Source organism: Semicossyphus pulcher, unplaced genomic scaffold (genome assembly GCF_022749685.1).
Source record: "Semicossyphus pulcher isolate SPU_LCO1_2020_fin unplaced genomic scaffold, fSemPul1.0.p SCAF_16, whole genome shotgun sequence".
Taxonomy (NCBI): Eukaryota; Metazoa; Chordata; class Actinopteri; order Labriformes; family Labridae; genus Semicossyphus; species Semicossyphus pulcher.
Genome location: NW_027211670.1, coordinates 25,428,266 through 25,445,000, shown reverse-complemented (window position 1 = coordinate 25,445,000; position 16,735 = coordinate 25,428,266). Strand labels below are relative to the sequence as shown.

General features: G+C 42.5%; 1 protein-coding gene across 2 annotated transcripts in view; it reads left to right on the top strand.

The window, feature by feature from the left end:
• The window catches only part of LOC138593287 (pleckstrin homology domain-containing family A member 1-like), a 17,827-nt gene extending 13,617 nt beyond the window's left edge, over nt 1–4,210 (top strand). The window contains exon 12 of one of the 2 annotated variants that reach the window (XM_069664227.1): nt 2,196–4,210. In XM_069664227.1, coding sequence (XP_069520328.1) covers nt 2,196–2,579 — 384 coding nt within the window. In that variant the 3' untranslated portion in view covers nt 2,580–4,210. The remainder of the gene's footprint in view (nt 1–2,195) is intronic. The other variant, XM_069664228.1, reaches the window with a different exon arrangement.
• The last annotated feature ends 12,525 nt before the right edge of the window (nt 4,211–16,735 follow it).

Sequence of the window (16,735 nt, the reverse complement as noted above, 5' to 3'; positions counted from 1 at the left end):
ACTGTTCCATGGACATCCAACCATCTCATCTTTTTAACATTTAATACTTTACACGTGTTTTTCAGTATCCATCCACCGACATCTTTCCTTTCCGTTCTCATAACATGGCCACTCATCTCTGATCTTTTTATGTCCTCACTGATTTCTTCCCCGTCTCTGTTGTGTGTCATTATTCACGTCTTATTAACATTTACAGCGTCCCCGACTGCGGCAGGATTTCGCTAAAACCAAAGCCATCACAAGCTTTTCCTTTTTTTCCTGCTAACCCTCTGTCATGTTCTGTTTTTCCTCTGCGTGTATGTGCGTGTGTGCGCGTCTGCTTTTCAGAGAGTGAGGTGTGACAGTGACGTACTAACCTTCCCCAAATGAGCCCTGCTGCCTACTTCCTGCCCCTCCACCGCTGCTCATCGTCCAATCACCAAGCCCCACCGCCTCCTCCGCTTCCTTAGCAACAGCTGTTTGATCCTGCCCTGCTCCTTGGCAACTGCAGCATCACTTGTTCGTACGTGTTGCTTGTAACTGCATGAACACCCGTGTGTGTGTGACACTCACAAGTCACAGCATCTCCTGTGGATGGATATTGTGTGACCCCATATCTCAGAAATTAAGCTGGCAGGTAAAATGTTCTTGTAAAGGAGTAATGAGTAACAGAACCATAATTCACACCTTCAATTGTACATTTATGGATGCATTTCTTTATTTTTACTCAACATTTACCAGAAAGTTCTTTGAGTTCTTTGCTAAGAAAGCACACCTTCACAATGGTGCAGTTTTTTAAGGTTTGCAAAACTTTAACAACATTGTTAGGCGAAGGAAAAGATCATGGTTTGGGTTCTTGTATTAAGTCAACATTGACATGCTGTCACACGGCACACAGACAGTGGTCTTCTGGGTAAAAGCCCTGTGTTTGACCGGCTGGCTTGCTTTGCCAATCAAAGTGCAGGAAGTCAGGATTAAATGCATCTAATGTGTTATAAATATCAAAGTCAGCAGCTCCTGGTGGACACACAAACTTTTGCATCATGTTGTTGTTGTGTTCTTGCTCTGGCTGCAATCTTTACTTCCCTACTAACACAAAATCTTAACACAAACTCGACATGCATGATGATTTTTATTTTATTTCAAGAACTAATGTCAAACAAATCTCAAAATGTGTTAGCTGTTAAATGTTTCCTTGATCATTAGCCAACATGCCTTCAGCGACTAAAGCTGTTAAATAATGCTTCGAAGCAAAGCCTTTATGAAAGAGGAGGATGTAGCGACCGTGACGTCAGCTGTTGTTTTCATAGACTTTGTTGAGTTTGGCAGCATCACAAAAGACAACAATAGTCAGCCAAAATGGTGGCAGTGCGGTGTAAGAGGAAAATATTCCTTCTGCAGAAATATGCTAAAAACTGTAACATAAGTTACTGTGGGGCTCATCAAGTTTCAAGACTGTAACTGTAGCTGGAATTATCCAATCAGTGGATACATGGAGTGTGAATAAACAACACTTCTACTGCACGCACATCATAGGAAACCCACGTTCTTCAAACTAAAGGCGCAGCATAAAGTTTTCACCACAACTTTCACCATCTGTGACCCACTGAACAGTTGTTAACCATGGTCCTAAAGCATCTTTTTGATTCTAAATGGGAGCACATTTTACCAAAGGAGCGTCATGCTGTGTTGAAGAAGACTTGAAACTACAGATTGAGACCATAAACCTGTTAGGAAACTCTTTACTGAGGGGATAAAGAGAGAGAGAGATTGAGCCTCTTTTTGCAAACAGTGGAGTCGCCCCCTGCTGGACATTAGAAAGGATGCAGGTTTAAGGCACACGGCTTCTTTATGAGGCTGCTTCCACTTCTGCTATATAATCTATTAGTCTATTACACAGCTTACTCTGTTTTACACTCTAGTTACCTCTGACCTAATATGTTAAAGTGAATATCTAAAATATGAAACTTTAAGTTTAGTTTACTGATGGAAAAGTTGACATTAAATTCCTGCAGCTTAATTAGAAGCTCTCGTCTGACCGCAGACTGTTTCCCCTTTGACCTTTTCTCCTCTCCTCACACTGCACCTCTCATCCATGAGTCCAATCCGTCGAGTCTTCCCGACATTTTGTACACACACCCTTTCATCCTCCATCTTTCATTACCATCTTTCTCTTCTGCCTCTCACTTCCTCTCCCCCTCCTTCTCTCTCTCCAGGAGCGCAGTGACCACTCCTCTCCCTCCCCAACATCCACCTTCTACTACCCCTTCGATGAGGAACCACACCTCCCACAGTCCTCCTCCGGCACCTCCTCCGCGGGCCATGAGCCTCACTCTGGACACGCACCACCAGCAGGAGAATTTCCTGGGCCTGCTCCCGTGGAGGCTGAGTGGCGTCCAGTCCGTCATGATGCCGTTGCCTTCAGCTCGTTCCCGCCTGTCGCTGCAGGAGACGGTGCAAACTTCAAAGTAGAGGAGGGGGATGAGTCGCTGTGGAAGAGACGCAGCGAAATCTCCCCGCTGTTCGTCGGCGGCGGTGGCGTGGAGGAGCCGAACAGTCGCACCACTGAAAATTCTGACATGCAGATGACCCTGATTTGAAGATGACCGACATAATTATATTAATGATGATGGACAATCACACACACACACACACACACACACACACACACACACACACACACACACACACTTCTACACAACCTCCACGTGCTGAGACTGCTCTGTGTGCTTAGAAAACTACCTGAAATGATCCTTCTACAAAACTTCCTGGGACCATTTATTTGTATGTGTGCACATGTGGACTCTGACCTTCTTCTTCTGCTGTTTTTCCGTCACTTTTGTCTTCCTGGATATTATTTACAAAGGTTGCTGCAGACAAACTAAAGCCATGTTGTCAAGCAAAGAAAAAACTTGTTGTGCAGTGTAGTTTTGACATGTTTCATTCGTGCAAGAACCATGAGCCCTGCTGATCGTACGATGATCGACGGGTTTCATGATTCGTGTCAGAAACAAACCAAAGTTTGCAGTCGTGTGTTTTGGCGACGGCAGCAGCTGAGATGTTACAGGCTGTTAAAAGTGTAAGTTTCAGTTGTCTGTGTTTGACTCAGCTGAGAGACTGACTAATCCAGCTCTTAGCTTATTTTTAAGACAATCCGCATTGATGTTCTGAACAGTGTAATCCTCCTTCTTTCATGTCCGTTAGAAAAGGTCAGACATGTTTTTATCGTATTAACCACTCACGTCCTGAGTCTGTAAAATGCCAGAATATGTTTAACGACACGAAGGTGTTCAAGAAGCCAGGCGAAGAGTTCAGAGGATGTCTCAGACCTCAGGGCCTGGTCATGCAAGCATTTATAACTGTTAGATTTCATACCAGCATAGGTTCATTTCAGTGGATTTACTGTGATTGAACTGCATTTTTTAAATGTCCACATTTCCAGAAAGGAAAACTGCTTCGCTTTGAGCTGTTCTGAATCCAAAGAAGGATTTTAAAACTTTCAGCAGAAGCAGAAACATGAAATCACCAGAGGACACTTTGCTTTGCTAACAGCAGAGAATATGAGCCGAGTGCTGAAACAAGTTTTTAAATGTGAGTACAAGATGAGACGACATAAAGCAGCATTAATAAAGCGACGCTGCTGCTGTGGACTGAAGTGTAGAGAAACTTTCATTCTGCTCACCAGCTTTACTTACCTCACCTCCTGCACTGTACATTCATGTTACTGTTCCTTTGTGACTCCATCAGATGTTGATGTTTTAGTTAAAAGATGTTGGGAGACGTGAAACCAAACTCATACTGTTGTGATCTGTAAATCTTGTTTTTGGACGTGTGAGCTGCATCAGGTTGGAAATCCAAAAACTCAGCAGCTGTTTTTTGTTCCTGTTCGCTCCCACGCCGCGAGCGCCGCGAGCACTGCACACTCTGTGTCGGTGGCTGTTTTCTCTGTTCTGATGTGCTTCTGTTTTAAATGATTTTATTATTCAGTGATGAGATGTGTTTGAGGAAAAAAATCTACATATATATGTTGTTTACTGACTTTTATAAACACGTGTGCATGACGGCATGCACACACGCCCCCTCACCGCTGTTGTTCCCTGTCAAACATAAGCTGGGTAAAGTGCCTGCGTTGTTCTTTCTAAAGAGTGGATGAAAATGATGACGAGCTGTTTTGACCCTTTTTAGTGTGTTGATTCTAAGACCATGTGCTCTGTTTATTAAAAGACATGTATTTGAAAATAACAGGAGACTGGTGTTTTGTTATCGGGTGGATTGAAGGAGAGGAGCGGTAGCGTTAAAGCAACATGTAGGCAATTCAGCAATATTCTGTATTTTTCTAATTGTAAACATATATGAAAAGATGAAGCCTGATAATGTTAGACTGCCTCTGACTCTTCCCTGAGCTGTCTAAGGCCCATTAGTTCCATCTTAAGACGTACAGCTTTAAAAGCAGCTCTTTAATATATTTTCACAATGAGGAGAAAGATTGAAAATGGTCATTTCAGTGGGACACTAGATACTTCAACAATTACACGTCAAACAAGTGGAAATGTGCACTAAGTGGGGACTATTTTAAGTGGTGGATTAATACACCTCAGGAGTGTTCCCAAGCATAGCCAAGTACACCCCATCAAGGAGGGCTGTTATACGCACATCATGTAGGTACAGGGCAACGTGATAGCATCTCTACAACCAAAAAGTAACATATAAAGCAAGAACCTGTACCTGCTGCAGGTAACAAGGTGGACAAGACCACTGAGGTGGGACACAACCTGGTGAAAACAATAAATACTTACATAAATTCATAAATAATACATGTGCCTGAAATAATCACATAAATCTACATTATTTGTTCCAGTACGTCCCCTCTCCCTGTAATGGTTTACTCCAGGAGGTCTTAAGCAGCTGCTTAGCCCTGCCTCCTTTTGACACCGCCCCCCCCTGCAGTGGAGACAACCAGGAAGAGGTGAGTGCTGCCATGGTTTGGTGAACTGTTTGAAAAAGCTGCACACCTGAAGTTTAAAGTCAGGTTGGCCTGTCCCCCTGTGCTTCCTAAACTCTGCTGAGAGAGCCGTGCTGTCTTTGTCCTCTGGACATCACGAGGTGGAAATGAAGCTGCTCCAGACTAACATTACCAGGGCTGAATTGTTCCCAATCTCTTCTTGTTTGTGAAGGTAAAATCTTTTTTTGGTTTCTTAGTTTAGTGTCTTTCTTCAGGATTTGACCTGTAAACACGCCCATAGGGATGTCAGTGTCCTGGAGTATACACTGGAGGTCAGATCAGCGAAGACGGGATTTCAAGCAGGTGTTATGTTGGCTTTGTACCAGACTTCTTCTCCCTCCTCTAAACCATTTTGAAATTAGGGAAACTGGGTCAAAATGTGACGATTAAACCAACAAACAGAGTATGTAGATACTTATGACTCTCAGGAGTTTAAGCTTTATAGTCACAGCAGTGAGACTCTGCTGCCATCTCGTGGGTTTCAATCCTTCAGAGAAGAGCACATCTGTGCGTTTATGTCCACCACATGTCACTGTTTCCAACTGCTGTAAATCTTTACACATAATTCCCCCATTTCAGTTTGCTTTGCTCTGATTTATAGCTGGAGGAAGTCTCCATTCTTCATGCTGTTCCTCATCGGGTGGAGGCTCTCCAAATAAACCCTTCTGAGGCCGTTGTTGCTCATTAGGTCATGATTTCTGGACGACGGCTGCAGAGCATCAGTCCCACAGCACGGTAACGTGCCGCAGCCACGTCCCAAAGCTCGAGGAGTTACATAACGTCATCGAGTATGATTGAGACATTTATCTGAGCTGATGCACAGCGGTCGGAGCACGTCTCTGTTGGACAGAAACAGAACAGTTCAGGTTGAAGTTACTTCGGTATCTCTGAAGCCTTTTCTACAAAATCAGAAACTTTTGAAGCCAAAAAAAACCCAGCTCCTCTTACTGTTTTCTATTTCTTTTCATTATCAGTTTTCTTCTTTACAGTGCAGCTTTTATCAGGTCAGGAGGAATGTGTTTGCTAATATGGTTCACAGTGGAACTATGAATCACTGTTCAACTGCTCTCTGTAGGCTTGTTGCACTTTTGGCCACGTCCCAATCAGTGATCTCAAAGCCTTGTCCTATCTTTGCAAAGCATGATGGGAGATGGGCGGGAAGTTAAAAAAAAAGAACTGTGACCTTAAAGGATTTGAGAATCAGGGCGTGGTAACCATCCCATCCTAGATCTGTCCTACATTTGTTGTAAATAAGTTAAGTTGGAGCTAATTTCTTGAGCTGGATCGGAGCTAATTCTTCTTACACAAACGACACACACCAACACAAACAAACTAACAATCAGCGGTGCGTTTACATTTGGCTTGAAAGAGTGCATTGGAGACATTACAGCCTATCTCGCAGCTGCCAGCAGAAACTATCTAAAGAAGCAATTCCAAAACTTGTTGTACCTCTAAGGCGGGCTACAAACTACACGATAATCAAGCCGATTCCCCCTGTCAGACAAAAGTAAGCAGAGTCCTCGTGTGTTGATAGTTCTAAAGATGATCTCTCCAGATGTTCATGTGGTGCGAGGGATGTTAAGAGACATTTTACTTCCACCGATGATTTGATTTGAAATTACATCAACCCCCCGAGGACAGCCGAGCACGCTCTCTGTGGATTGTTGCGTGGAACCAAACGATCAGGAAGCACAGCAACCGCAGCCATGGCGACAAAAGCAAACGTGAAGCATAAAGTAACATGTGCAGTCCGTGTTCACGCCGTCTTCACAACTTCATCCACAGTTTGTTCTTTTTTCTTCCTGGATTTTAAAAGTCCAAAAACTATCATCGCAAATTCCTCCTGCCCTTCGTCCACCATGTTTGTTTACTTAAAAGTTTCTTTTGACCGCCAGAGATTTAGTGAGATTTCCAGCTGTGAGAGTCGGACTCTGGTTGTTGGTGAATGCATATGTTAAGCCACCTTTCTACTGATCAAAAAACCCATTAAGACCGGCTAACACTCGGCTTTTTTGCCCAGTGGGAAAGGTTACAATCTGCATTCAGACCCGGGTCACATGACTCTGCAGTAGACCCGGGTAATTATCGCCTCGTCGCCGATCGGCATTGATGGGAACACAAAACCCATGTTGGCATGCTAATCTTCGCCTCCTTTCCGGCGCGATGCTATGCTCTATGCTCTAAGTTATATGCTATAACTTCTGCGACTCCTCGTCATCTCAGCTACAAATTCCGCCCGTCTCCGTCCGAGCAGCGCTCGAACATCGTTCCAGATTTGTTGCTGCCGAGTTTGATAAACAGACTGAATGAGTATTAGATACAATAAAGACCTAACCACCGTAACATCTTCACTGGTTACTAACGCTGTCCCTGGCACGTTTGTGACGTCAGACTGTGACGCAGCAGAGACCGACAGGAGGATACTTCACTGGCAATGGGAAAAGAGACAATCGGCATGTATAAGCGGGTCTTCCCGGGTCTGAAAATCTGCATCAACAATTTTGGTGGGACAGGTGAATTAGTGTGTGGTGTGCTGTTTGCGACATTGGTTATTCAATTCAAACCGTTGTTAATAATAATAATAATTTTGGAGCCATATGTTGCATACGTCGAAACACACAGAGTTCCTGAAAAGGTTCCTAGTTCCTGGGGAAAGTTCCTGCTGTCGAAAAGCACCTTTTGTTACCGTATGAGGAAAATGAAACAAATTTCCAGTTAAACGTGAATATAAAGGCCACATAAAGGTCATTTTTCAATGTGTGTCGGTGTCTGCGAGTATCCATACATGTGAGCACTGCATTAACTTCATTATGTAACCTCTGTTCTGTAACAGCTGTTATAGTCAGCTCAGTTAAAATATCCCACATCAGGTTGAGTTTATGTAAACCTTCGAGGCTTTAAAGAGAAATGACCCTCCGTTATTTATCCCTGAGGTGACTGGCCAAACGCAGAGACGAGGACGTCTGCTGCAGATGTTTCCAGCAGCAGCAGTTTGATATCAGAACTTTAGTTTAGTCGTTTTTGTTTACAGACTTTTTGAATTTCTAATTTGGTCGTTAAAACCAACTCCTTTACTTTTATTTTGCCTTTGAAAGACGGACTGTTTGCAGCTTAAGATAACTCAAGTGAGATGTTAAACGTATTTAGCTCTCGCATCACATCATCCTCCTGAATTACACGATGAAACACATCACTGGTTCCACTGCGAGATCCGTATCAACAAATCCCTAAAAAATGAAGGTTTCTTTCCCATCATTGAAGCCAAAGGTGACTCTTAAACAGACCGTAACTTTTTCCTGTTCTGTAACAAGCTCGCAGCGTTTTCTAAGAGCCGCTGTCACTTTCTCAGATGAGGCATGAATCACTGAAGTCTCTTCAGAAGTTAAAGGTTCACTTCAGTTCAGCTCCTGGGCTCTGCCAGAGACCCCCCTTATCCAAAACCACAGAGCACCAGCGTTAATGGCTCTGCTGGAGCGAGCAGCTCTGGTGGCTCTGCTCACGTGGATCGCCTGTTACTCCTTATGAAAGCTCCTCCACATGAAATGCAGATGTCAGCTTGTCACAGAGAGCTGGAGGAGGTGATGCAGCTACAACCCTGAGTGTTTATTTTAACAACCGTTTTTAAAAACCTTTGGAGCATTTATGCTGAGGACGAAATCCAGCTTCCTTTTGTTTGACGGCATCTTTTCGTTCTGGGAAAAGTAACTGCTGGGATTCAAAGTTTCAGGTGCTTTGGTTGAAAAGTGGTCCCTTAATTCCTGGGATTAAGGATCAAACCAAAGAAGGGACATTTAGCCTTTTCTGTTGAGGCAAATGAAAAAGTGAATCTTTATGAGCTATCAGTTTGTCTGCTTGTTACACACAATAAACTACACAATATGTCTGACCAGCACCTGTCTCACCTCACATGTTGAGTCCTAAACTTCACCCTAAATTGGATTCTTCCAGTCAGCTCGCTCTGATCCCCGTCTGTCAGCCGTCTTAAGCTCACACACTTTCCCCCCATTACGTAACCTGCCATCTCCACCCTGTGATTTAGAAGCAGCAGTATACTCAGGCTTTATCAGTGCTGGACTCTAATTCATCTAATGAAGCCACACCGCTCAACGCCACAGAAGACAAATGGGAGTGAGGGAGGAGCTGGCTGAGCTCAAACTTTAAACGGGACCCTGTTGACAGACTTTAGAGGAAAGGATCGGGAGGTTCTTCTGAGAAAAAGTGCTTCCAGTTTAGGATTTACGAACAAACCATGACGCTGCCAGTAAGAACATCATAATACAAAACAAGAAGTCCTGTACTCGGGCCCCATTACTGTAACTTCAGTCCAAAAGCCTCCAGATCAAAGTGAAAGCTTCTTTTTTTTTTGCACTTGAACACCAATTTATGTACCTGTACTTGATTTAACTTCCCTCAAAAGATGTAAATGCTGCTCCAGGTGTATACAGTTTAAGAGTTAACTCTGAGGAGGCCAACGCTCTCCGGAGAGAAGCTTGAATGCTAACAGACCCCAAAGGCTGAATGCCAAAGGAGTCCAAAAAGAGGTTAGCACACGTTTGAGACGGCATGTTTGTTTGAAGCCTTAACAATAGAAGTAGTTTGACTTTGCAGAGAGAAGGGTCACACTGACATATCGTACCCTTCTGCTCGTATCATCCGCTCTGCAGAGAGGGTGATTGGCTGCCATCTCTCCAGGACCTCTACACCTCCAGGACCCTGAGGCGTGCAGGTAAGACTGAGGCCCATCCTCTTCACCCCAGACAGTCTCTTCCTTTCTCTTTCTTTGCATCTGCTGCCAGCCTCTTTAATAATACAGTCAATTTCCTTATATGTGTAAAGCTGATTCTAATTCTGATTCTGCAACCATCACACTGTAGCTTTCATAACTTGCATGACATCCAACTCGGATTAGGCGTAAGTGGCCTGATCAGCCATTTCAATGATCATAACATCCAAAGCAAAGGTGACATCATTTGAACATCACGTCTTTCTCTCGCCGGCCTCATAACCCCTGGCTGACCATTAGGATACGAGACATTACAGAATAATGTCTGCCTCTTGGCCAAAATGTTTCCGTGCTCCTGTCATCATTCTCAGGATGTCATTGACACAAATAGTCGCCAGACAAAGAATTAAGGTCCATATTTTACTGGATGGATTGTTTGACATTTTCTAAACGCAGTCATGTACAACTTGACGATTACTTGCAATAGATTTGGTGTTCCTCCTACACCTCCCTCCTCCTTTTAGTTTGCTCCATAAAGCTGCTTCTGCAAAGACAAATACATTCCCATTTGGAATTGTCATGTGTGTTTCATTTGTGTTCAGTCTTCATTTCCTGTTTAACTTTGTCACTGTTGCTTGCATTGTCTCTCGTGTTGCTTTGTTTCTTTTCCCGCCTTTGTGAGCGTCCCCGCCATTATTGTTTTCACCTGTGTTTGATTAGTCTCACCTGTCCCTGGTTAGGTTTAACCTGGTATATAAAGTCTTTGTCTTCCCCCGTTTCTTTGCCGGTTTGTCTTCCTCAGCTTTCGTCAACCTTTTTGTCTCTCCTGCAAACCTCGCTAGACTTTAGATTCTTCTGCAGCCCATGGACTCTGCTTTTGTTCTGCCTTTTGTTTAAGTCTGCAGTTTGGTCCTCCCTTTTGTGTTAAGTAACCAAACGTGTCACCCATAAGCTTCAGCAGTGCTTTGTGCACAGTATCTGCTAATGAATGCTAACAGGCTACACTAGCATGATGAATAGTAGACTTTATACCTGCTGCTTTTCCTTTGCAGTTATCCACAGGAAGAGGAACTGTTTGTGGCTCTTCACGTGATCTGTTTCTACTTGTACATTTGTCCTTATTTGACTCCCTGATGTGTTTTTACAGATTTGTCATTGTTTGTCTCAGTTTCATCTAATCAGCATCAAAGAGCTGATGTTTGTGTGTAAGCTCACATGCAACCAATATCTGAAACCATAAACATGATAAAGTGGGAGAACTAAATACTGTAGAGAGGCCCTGACATGAGGACTTGACTGGACGGATGGGAGGAGGCCTGAGTCATCCCAGAGACAAACACACTTATACACAAGCTCTCTCTCTACAGCTGCATGTCGACGTCCGCCAGCTCGCCAGCTCTCACTCTGTTCTCCTCACTTTTGTCTTTTTCTCGCTTTCTCTTTCCAACTCGGACACGCTCACCCATAAATCAAAACATTATTGCTGACTGACTCATCTTGAGTGGAATTAGATTGATATGTCTCACACACACACACACACATACACACACACACACACACACACACACACACACACACACACACACACACACACACACACTCAGTTTCCAGGAAAAGCAGAGCAGAGCGTTTGAATGGCCTCCAGCAGATTTCACATCATAAACAGGAGGGATGAGCTTTCCAATTGGCGCTGGAGCTGGAGAGAGGCAGGCAGGCAGAGGATGGAGCTTTGGTCATTCATTACATATTATATCTGTTTAATGTTAAAGTTAATATTCTAAAAGATCAATAACAAACTTCAATCTCGATGTTAAAGCTAACGTGGATGAGACATCCTTAAAGTATGTCATAAGAAAAAGAGAAATTAAATATTTACGGCTCCATGACGACCAGCAGAGTTGCTCCTCTGAGGGTTCTGTGATGATCTCCCAACTAATAAACGGACCTTCTCAGCTTCTGTTTCCAAGAGGAAGAACAGTCTCAACTGTAAAGAGGTTTAACAATAATTTTAATGATGGCTCTTTGAGCTCAGCACAGTGCATGAGAAGCAATTAAACATGCTGCAAACACATACAACAAACCATTTATGGACAACAACCAAATATGACAAAACAGCATATAACGATAATGATCAAAAAGCTAAAGGTAGGTTAACAGCGAATGTCTGAATCATGCATTTTGATCAAAATGTAGAAATAAGTCACAAAAAGTTTTTCACTCATTATCCAACAGCACTGACCGATACCTTCATTAACCTCACAAATCACAAAACATCAAAACCTTCATTAACCTCACAAATCCCAAAACATTGAAACTTATGTGTTTAAGTCACGTGCATCACTTTTTAGTGTCTTTTTTATGGTGACTGACAAGGGCGATCCAATGCAAGGCCCAAACACTTTCCATCAGAAGAAACAGGCTGCAAATTCAGAAACACACACTAAAGTAAAAAACAAATGCAACGACAGAAACACGCTGCAACCGGAACAAAAGCATAACCTCAGATGTGCTGCAAATACATAAATGATGCAAACACACAAACCCAGACAACACATGCAAAACACAACAGGAGAAAACTGTGTTGGGCCTTTGCAGCGCGATTGCCCTCGTCGGCCACCGTACTTTTGCTCGATTCCACTTGCAGCACATTTGGGTGCTCGTGTTGTCTGCATTTTGTCGTGTTGTCTGCAGCACATTTTTTAAATAATGCACATTTGATTTTGAGAAGATGTTGATGTATCATTTTCATATTCATGTCATCTTTTTTATATCAGTACAGTTGCATATACCTGTATACATAATGTGTGTTTTCCTTTTCTTTCTGGTATTAATATCTGTTATAAAATGCATAAAAAGGAATGTATACATTTGCACATTGAATATTGTAAAAAAAATATGCATCCAACATAATAATAATGCACACGTTTTGTAGTATTCTTGGAGTCTGTTCACCTTCAGGGCCACCGTACATTTTCGTCTCATTCATTTGCATCCGTTTTCACAAAGAAAACAACAGGAGCCTTTTCACTGAGTCAGAGTTTGACAATTGGATAAATACTTGAGACAACTTCTCATTACTGTCTCATATAATTGTATTAACCACAAATTAATAAAGTTTTTCTTAAATATGCTTAATAACTGCCAGTGATTATATAACAGGGCTGTTGCTCATCTCCCAGTGGGTCCAGAAAACTAATTCATTGTTGAGAAATGCTCATAATTTAATTAAACAGAGGAGCTGTGTTATTTAGTATGACGAACTTTCTCTAATAAAGGCTGCTTACTGTTGAACCACAGTATCGTGTGACGGGAAATTAAACAGTCTCTGTGTGAGGAGAACAATCACAGTAAGCTCGTCCCCCCAATGCATTTATTATTATATAACCAAGCTAAATCCTTTTTAAGACCACATACAGTTTTGGCAAGTGTTCGTCTGTTAAAATGTTCCTTATGTTGTTTGGATCTCTACAAGGGCCACAGAAACTCCTTTGATGACTCACAAGAGTTTTTGAAGATGCGTCAAACTCTGTCAAAAGCCAGTGAGAGTCTTTTGTTAAGGGCCAGTTCCACCTCTGCAATCACTCTGGAACTTCTTGGCTAATGGAGCAATTTTAGGGTTTAATTGAACTTTTTCAAGGATCTTTGTAACTTGTTCAAGGCCCCTTGAACGCTTCCCAAAGCCAATCAAAGTCTTTCAAGGGCCAGTGGAAGCATTTTGGGGGTCAGTGGAACTCTCTCAAAGGATATTTTCTAACTCTTAAAAGACCCCTTGAACTGAAAAAAACCTCAAGCACCCTAAAAATGATTAAGAATCCATTGAAGTCATTCAAAGACATTGGAACCCCTTTAATGGTTACTGAAACCTCTTCAAAAAATCCTGGAGCCCCTAGAAAGGAACCCAAGACACATACAAAGACCATTTATGCACCTTCAAGTACCACTGAAAACCTTTAAAGGTTCCTTCAAGATCCCTTGAACCATCTTAAGAACCAGTGGAGCCCTTAAACCACCAGTCCCCGCAAGGAGCATGGAACTGCTTCCAAGACACCTGAAAGTCCTTCAAGACACATTTCACCTGGAGCACAGACCTCTAGACACCATGTACAGGATCATGGACTTTTTGCAGAGACCCCTGGATCACCTTGAAGTCTCACTAAGGACCAACTGAATTCCCTCAAAGACCCCTGGAACCCATTTACAGAACCTTTGTAATCTCTGAAGAACTGTTGGGAACTACAGTTAACATACACAGGTCCTCCTTCTAATCCATGCAGTGAGTCTTAGCTCATCCATGCGCTCAGTCTCCCTTAGACCCCCGGAGTACGTCTCCATAGAAACGAGGGTGGCAACAGCAACACACACAAACAGAGAGACAGAAAGATGGATGAAAATGCCCTCTGCATCACTTCTCACTGACTGATGGGATGCAGCAGGAGAGGCTGAATGGCCCCGAGGACTGAGAGCGATCAAATCATCAGACATTACATTTATAAAACGATCGAGATGTTTGACTGAGCGGTCTTTTGCATGCTATAAAACCCGGTGTTCCTGTACCGGTGCTAAAACGGCGACCGTATCGTTCTGTGTTCTTTTCTCTAGATGTGTTTTAATATTTTAAAACATAACAAGGCAGGAAAAGGTGTATATGTACACTGGTTCAAGAATTGATTGGTTTATTATGATTAAATTATGAAGGGATGACAATTGTTTTCCCAAATTAGGTCAAAGGTCAACTCCACTGTGACCTCATTTAGAGCTTGAAAAGCTTTTCTGGCAAATAATTTGATCCATTTGTATCAAACATGGTAGTTTTTTTTCCTTGTTGGACATTAAGAGTTGAGTATTTACAATCTGAATTCCTACAGTAAACAAATACATGCATGCTCAAAGGTCTTGGGTTTAGACAAGTGCGCACACACACACACACACACACACACACACACACACACACACACACACACACACACACAAGGGAAACAGAAACAGAAAGTTACTTTAAAAACATTGACATTACTAACTTTCACATTTGTAGGTGATAATGTGTCTCACTCACTCGCTGTCTGTCTCCTTTATCACTCAGATTTACTTGTCACCACATTTATTTCAAACCTTAACACACGCGCACACACACATTGAAACACACACACCCTTCAGGGATCAGGTTCTGGGTGGATTTTCTTGGCTTCCTCCTGCAATAATTCCACTAAAACTCTGCACAAACAACATTCACCAGCAGAACAGGGTGAAAAGGCCTGCAGGGATGTGGCTGTGAATACACTCAGGAACATTCACGGCCTAATTGAACAGTATGATTGCGGAGTTTTGTTGCAGAAAGTCTGGATAGAATCTTTCTCTAACTAAATACATGAATGAACTAAACATTTAAGGTTAATTCTTTTCCACGTTTTCAATCTGTTGTTCCTGACAAAGAGCACCGCGCTGCTTTAAAGTTGCCACAGCTGGAATTGCAGGTAGTGTGAGGCCCCCTTGTCCACAAGCTATTTAACCCATCTGACCAAAGCTGTATCTTCTCCTTTGAATCCATTTGAGGGGCATTGGCATCAACGAAAAGAAGGAATATAATATGCTTCTTATAGGCCCAAAAATGGAAGTGCTTTAAAATGTTACAACCCATGAGTTTGAGTTAACGTTGTGGTGCTTCTGGGCTGCTAGACTTCAGGGCATGTTGTGTTCAGTGAAGTTATTTATGCTTATTATGCACTATATTTTTATAATCAGTAGTCTACTCAGTCTACTGACTATAATCAGTCAGTAGATTTTGAAAAACTCTCAAGTAGTTAGGGTTTTTAGAAGTCTTTGTGGTAATCCATTTCCCATAAGTCCCATTGGTTTGTGGGACTAGAAGGTTTAAAAAATGTTTTAGAATAGAGTGTTGGTGAATTGGATGGATATGTGTGGTGACACAAGAAGCCACACAGTAGAGCTTCTATTCTTTTCTTTAGTTTTTTTCTGTGCTGACAAAATTATCGTTGTTTAACTTCGTTATGTAGCTTTTGATTTCTTATAGCAACTGCTGCAGAGGATGTGAGGAGAGTATGGAAAGTTAACACTCAGTTAAAGAAGTAATATTATGAGTAAAGCAACATGAATACCTTTTCAATGAGTAACATGTTCTGAGTATTTGATTAGGTTTCTCATCTCTGTAGTTTGGCATGTACAGGACTAGAAAGGGCTCGTTCTGGAGCTTATAAAAATCACCGACAGCTGAGTCAAGTTGACAGGTGTGTAGCACGAAATCTAGACCCTGAACATCAGCACGCTGCCTCTCTTCCATGGCTGTTCATTCTAGTATCTTTGTGGGCCTTTCCCACATGAGGGCCTGAACTCAGCCCCCCTTTTCCCCCAATTTCAACGCCCCTGCATGTTTGGCACGTGGTTTTATAGTGCTGAATGATCTGGGAAGCAGGTGTATACAGCTATGGTTAGCCCTGAGGGGAAAACATGCCTCACTTATTCACCACCTGCACTGATTTAAGATAGACCTTATCTCTCATTTGTCATGTTGTTTAAGGCTGTAATGTTTCCAAATCCACCACTGGAGGGGAGTTAGACTGTTTGTGGTTTGAAACAAGTCTGAAAAATGATCTTCTACAACAGTCTGCAGAGCTGCAAGGATCCATTCGATCGAGTGTCCCTGAATGGCAAATGATGACATAATAACCCTGTGATGTTACATGCTGTGATACAAACCCCAGATCAATGGAATGTTTCCAAATCAGAGCTTTGGCATCCTCCTGCCCATGACGCAACTTCAATCTTCATAATGAGACAAAGTGTCAAACACTTGTTGAACTTTTCAATTGCTGTATTGAATTGTTTATCTAATTGGAAAAATCAATTGCTGCGGAACAGCTTGAACTGATCACATATCAATGAGAACATGCAGCCAGTGGCAGAGCAGCGTGTACGATTACAACATACAGTTTGACTGAGGGACATAAACGGTCAGAAGAGGCTTTATGTTGAAGTTTTACTCTGAGAAGAATCCTACAGTTTGTCTGAGGAGGCCT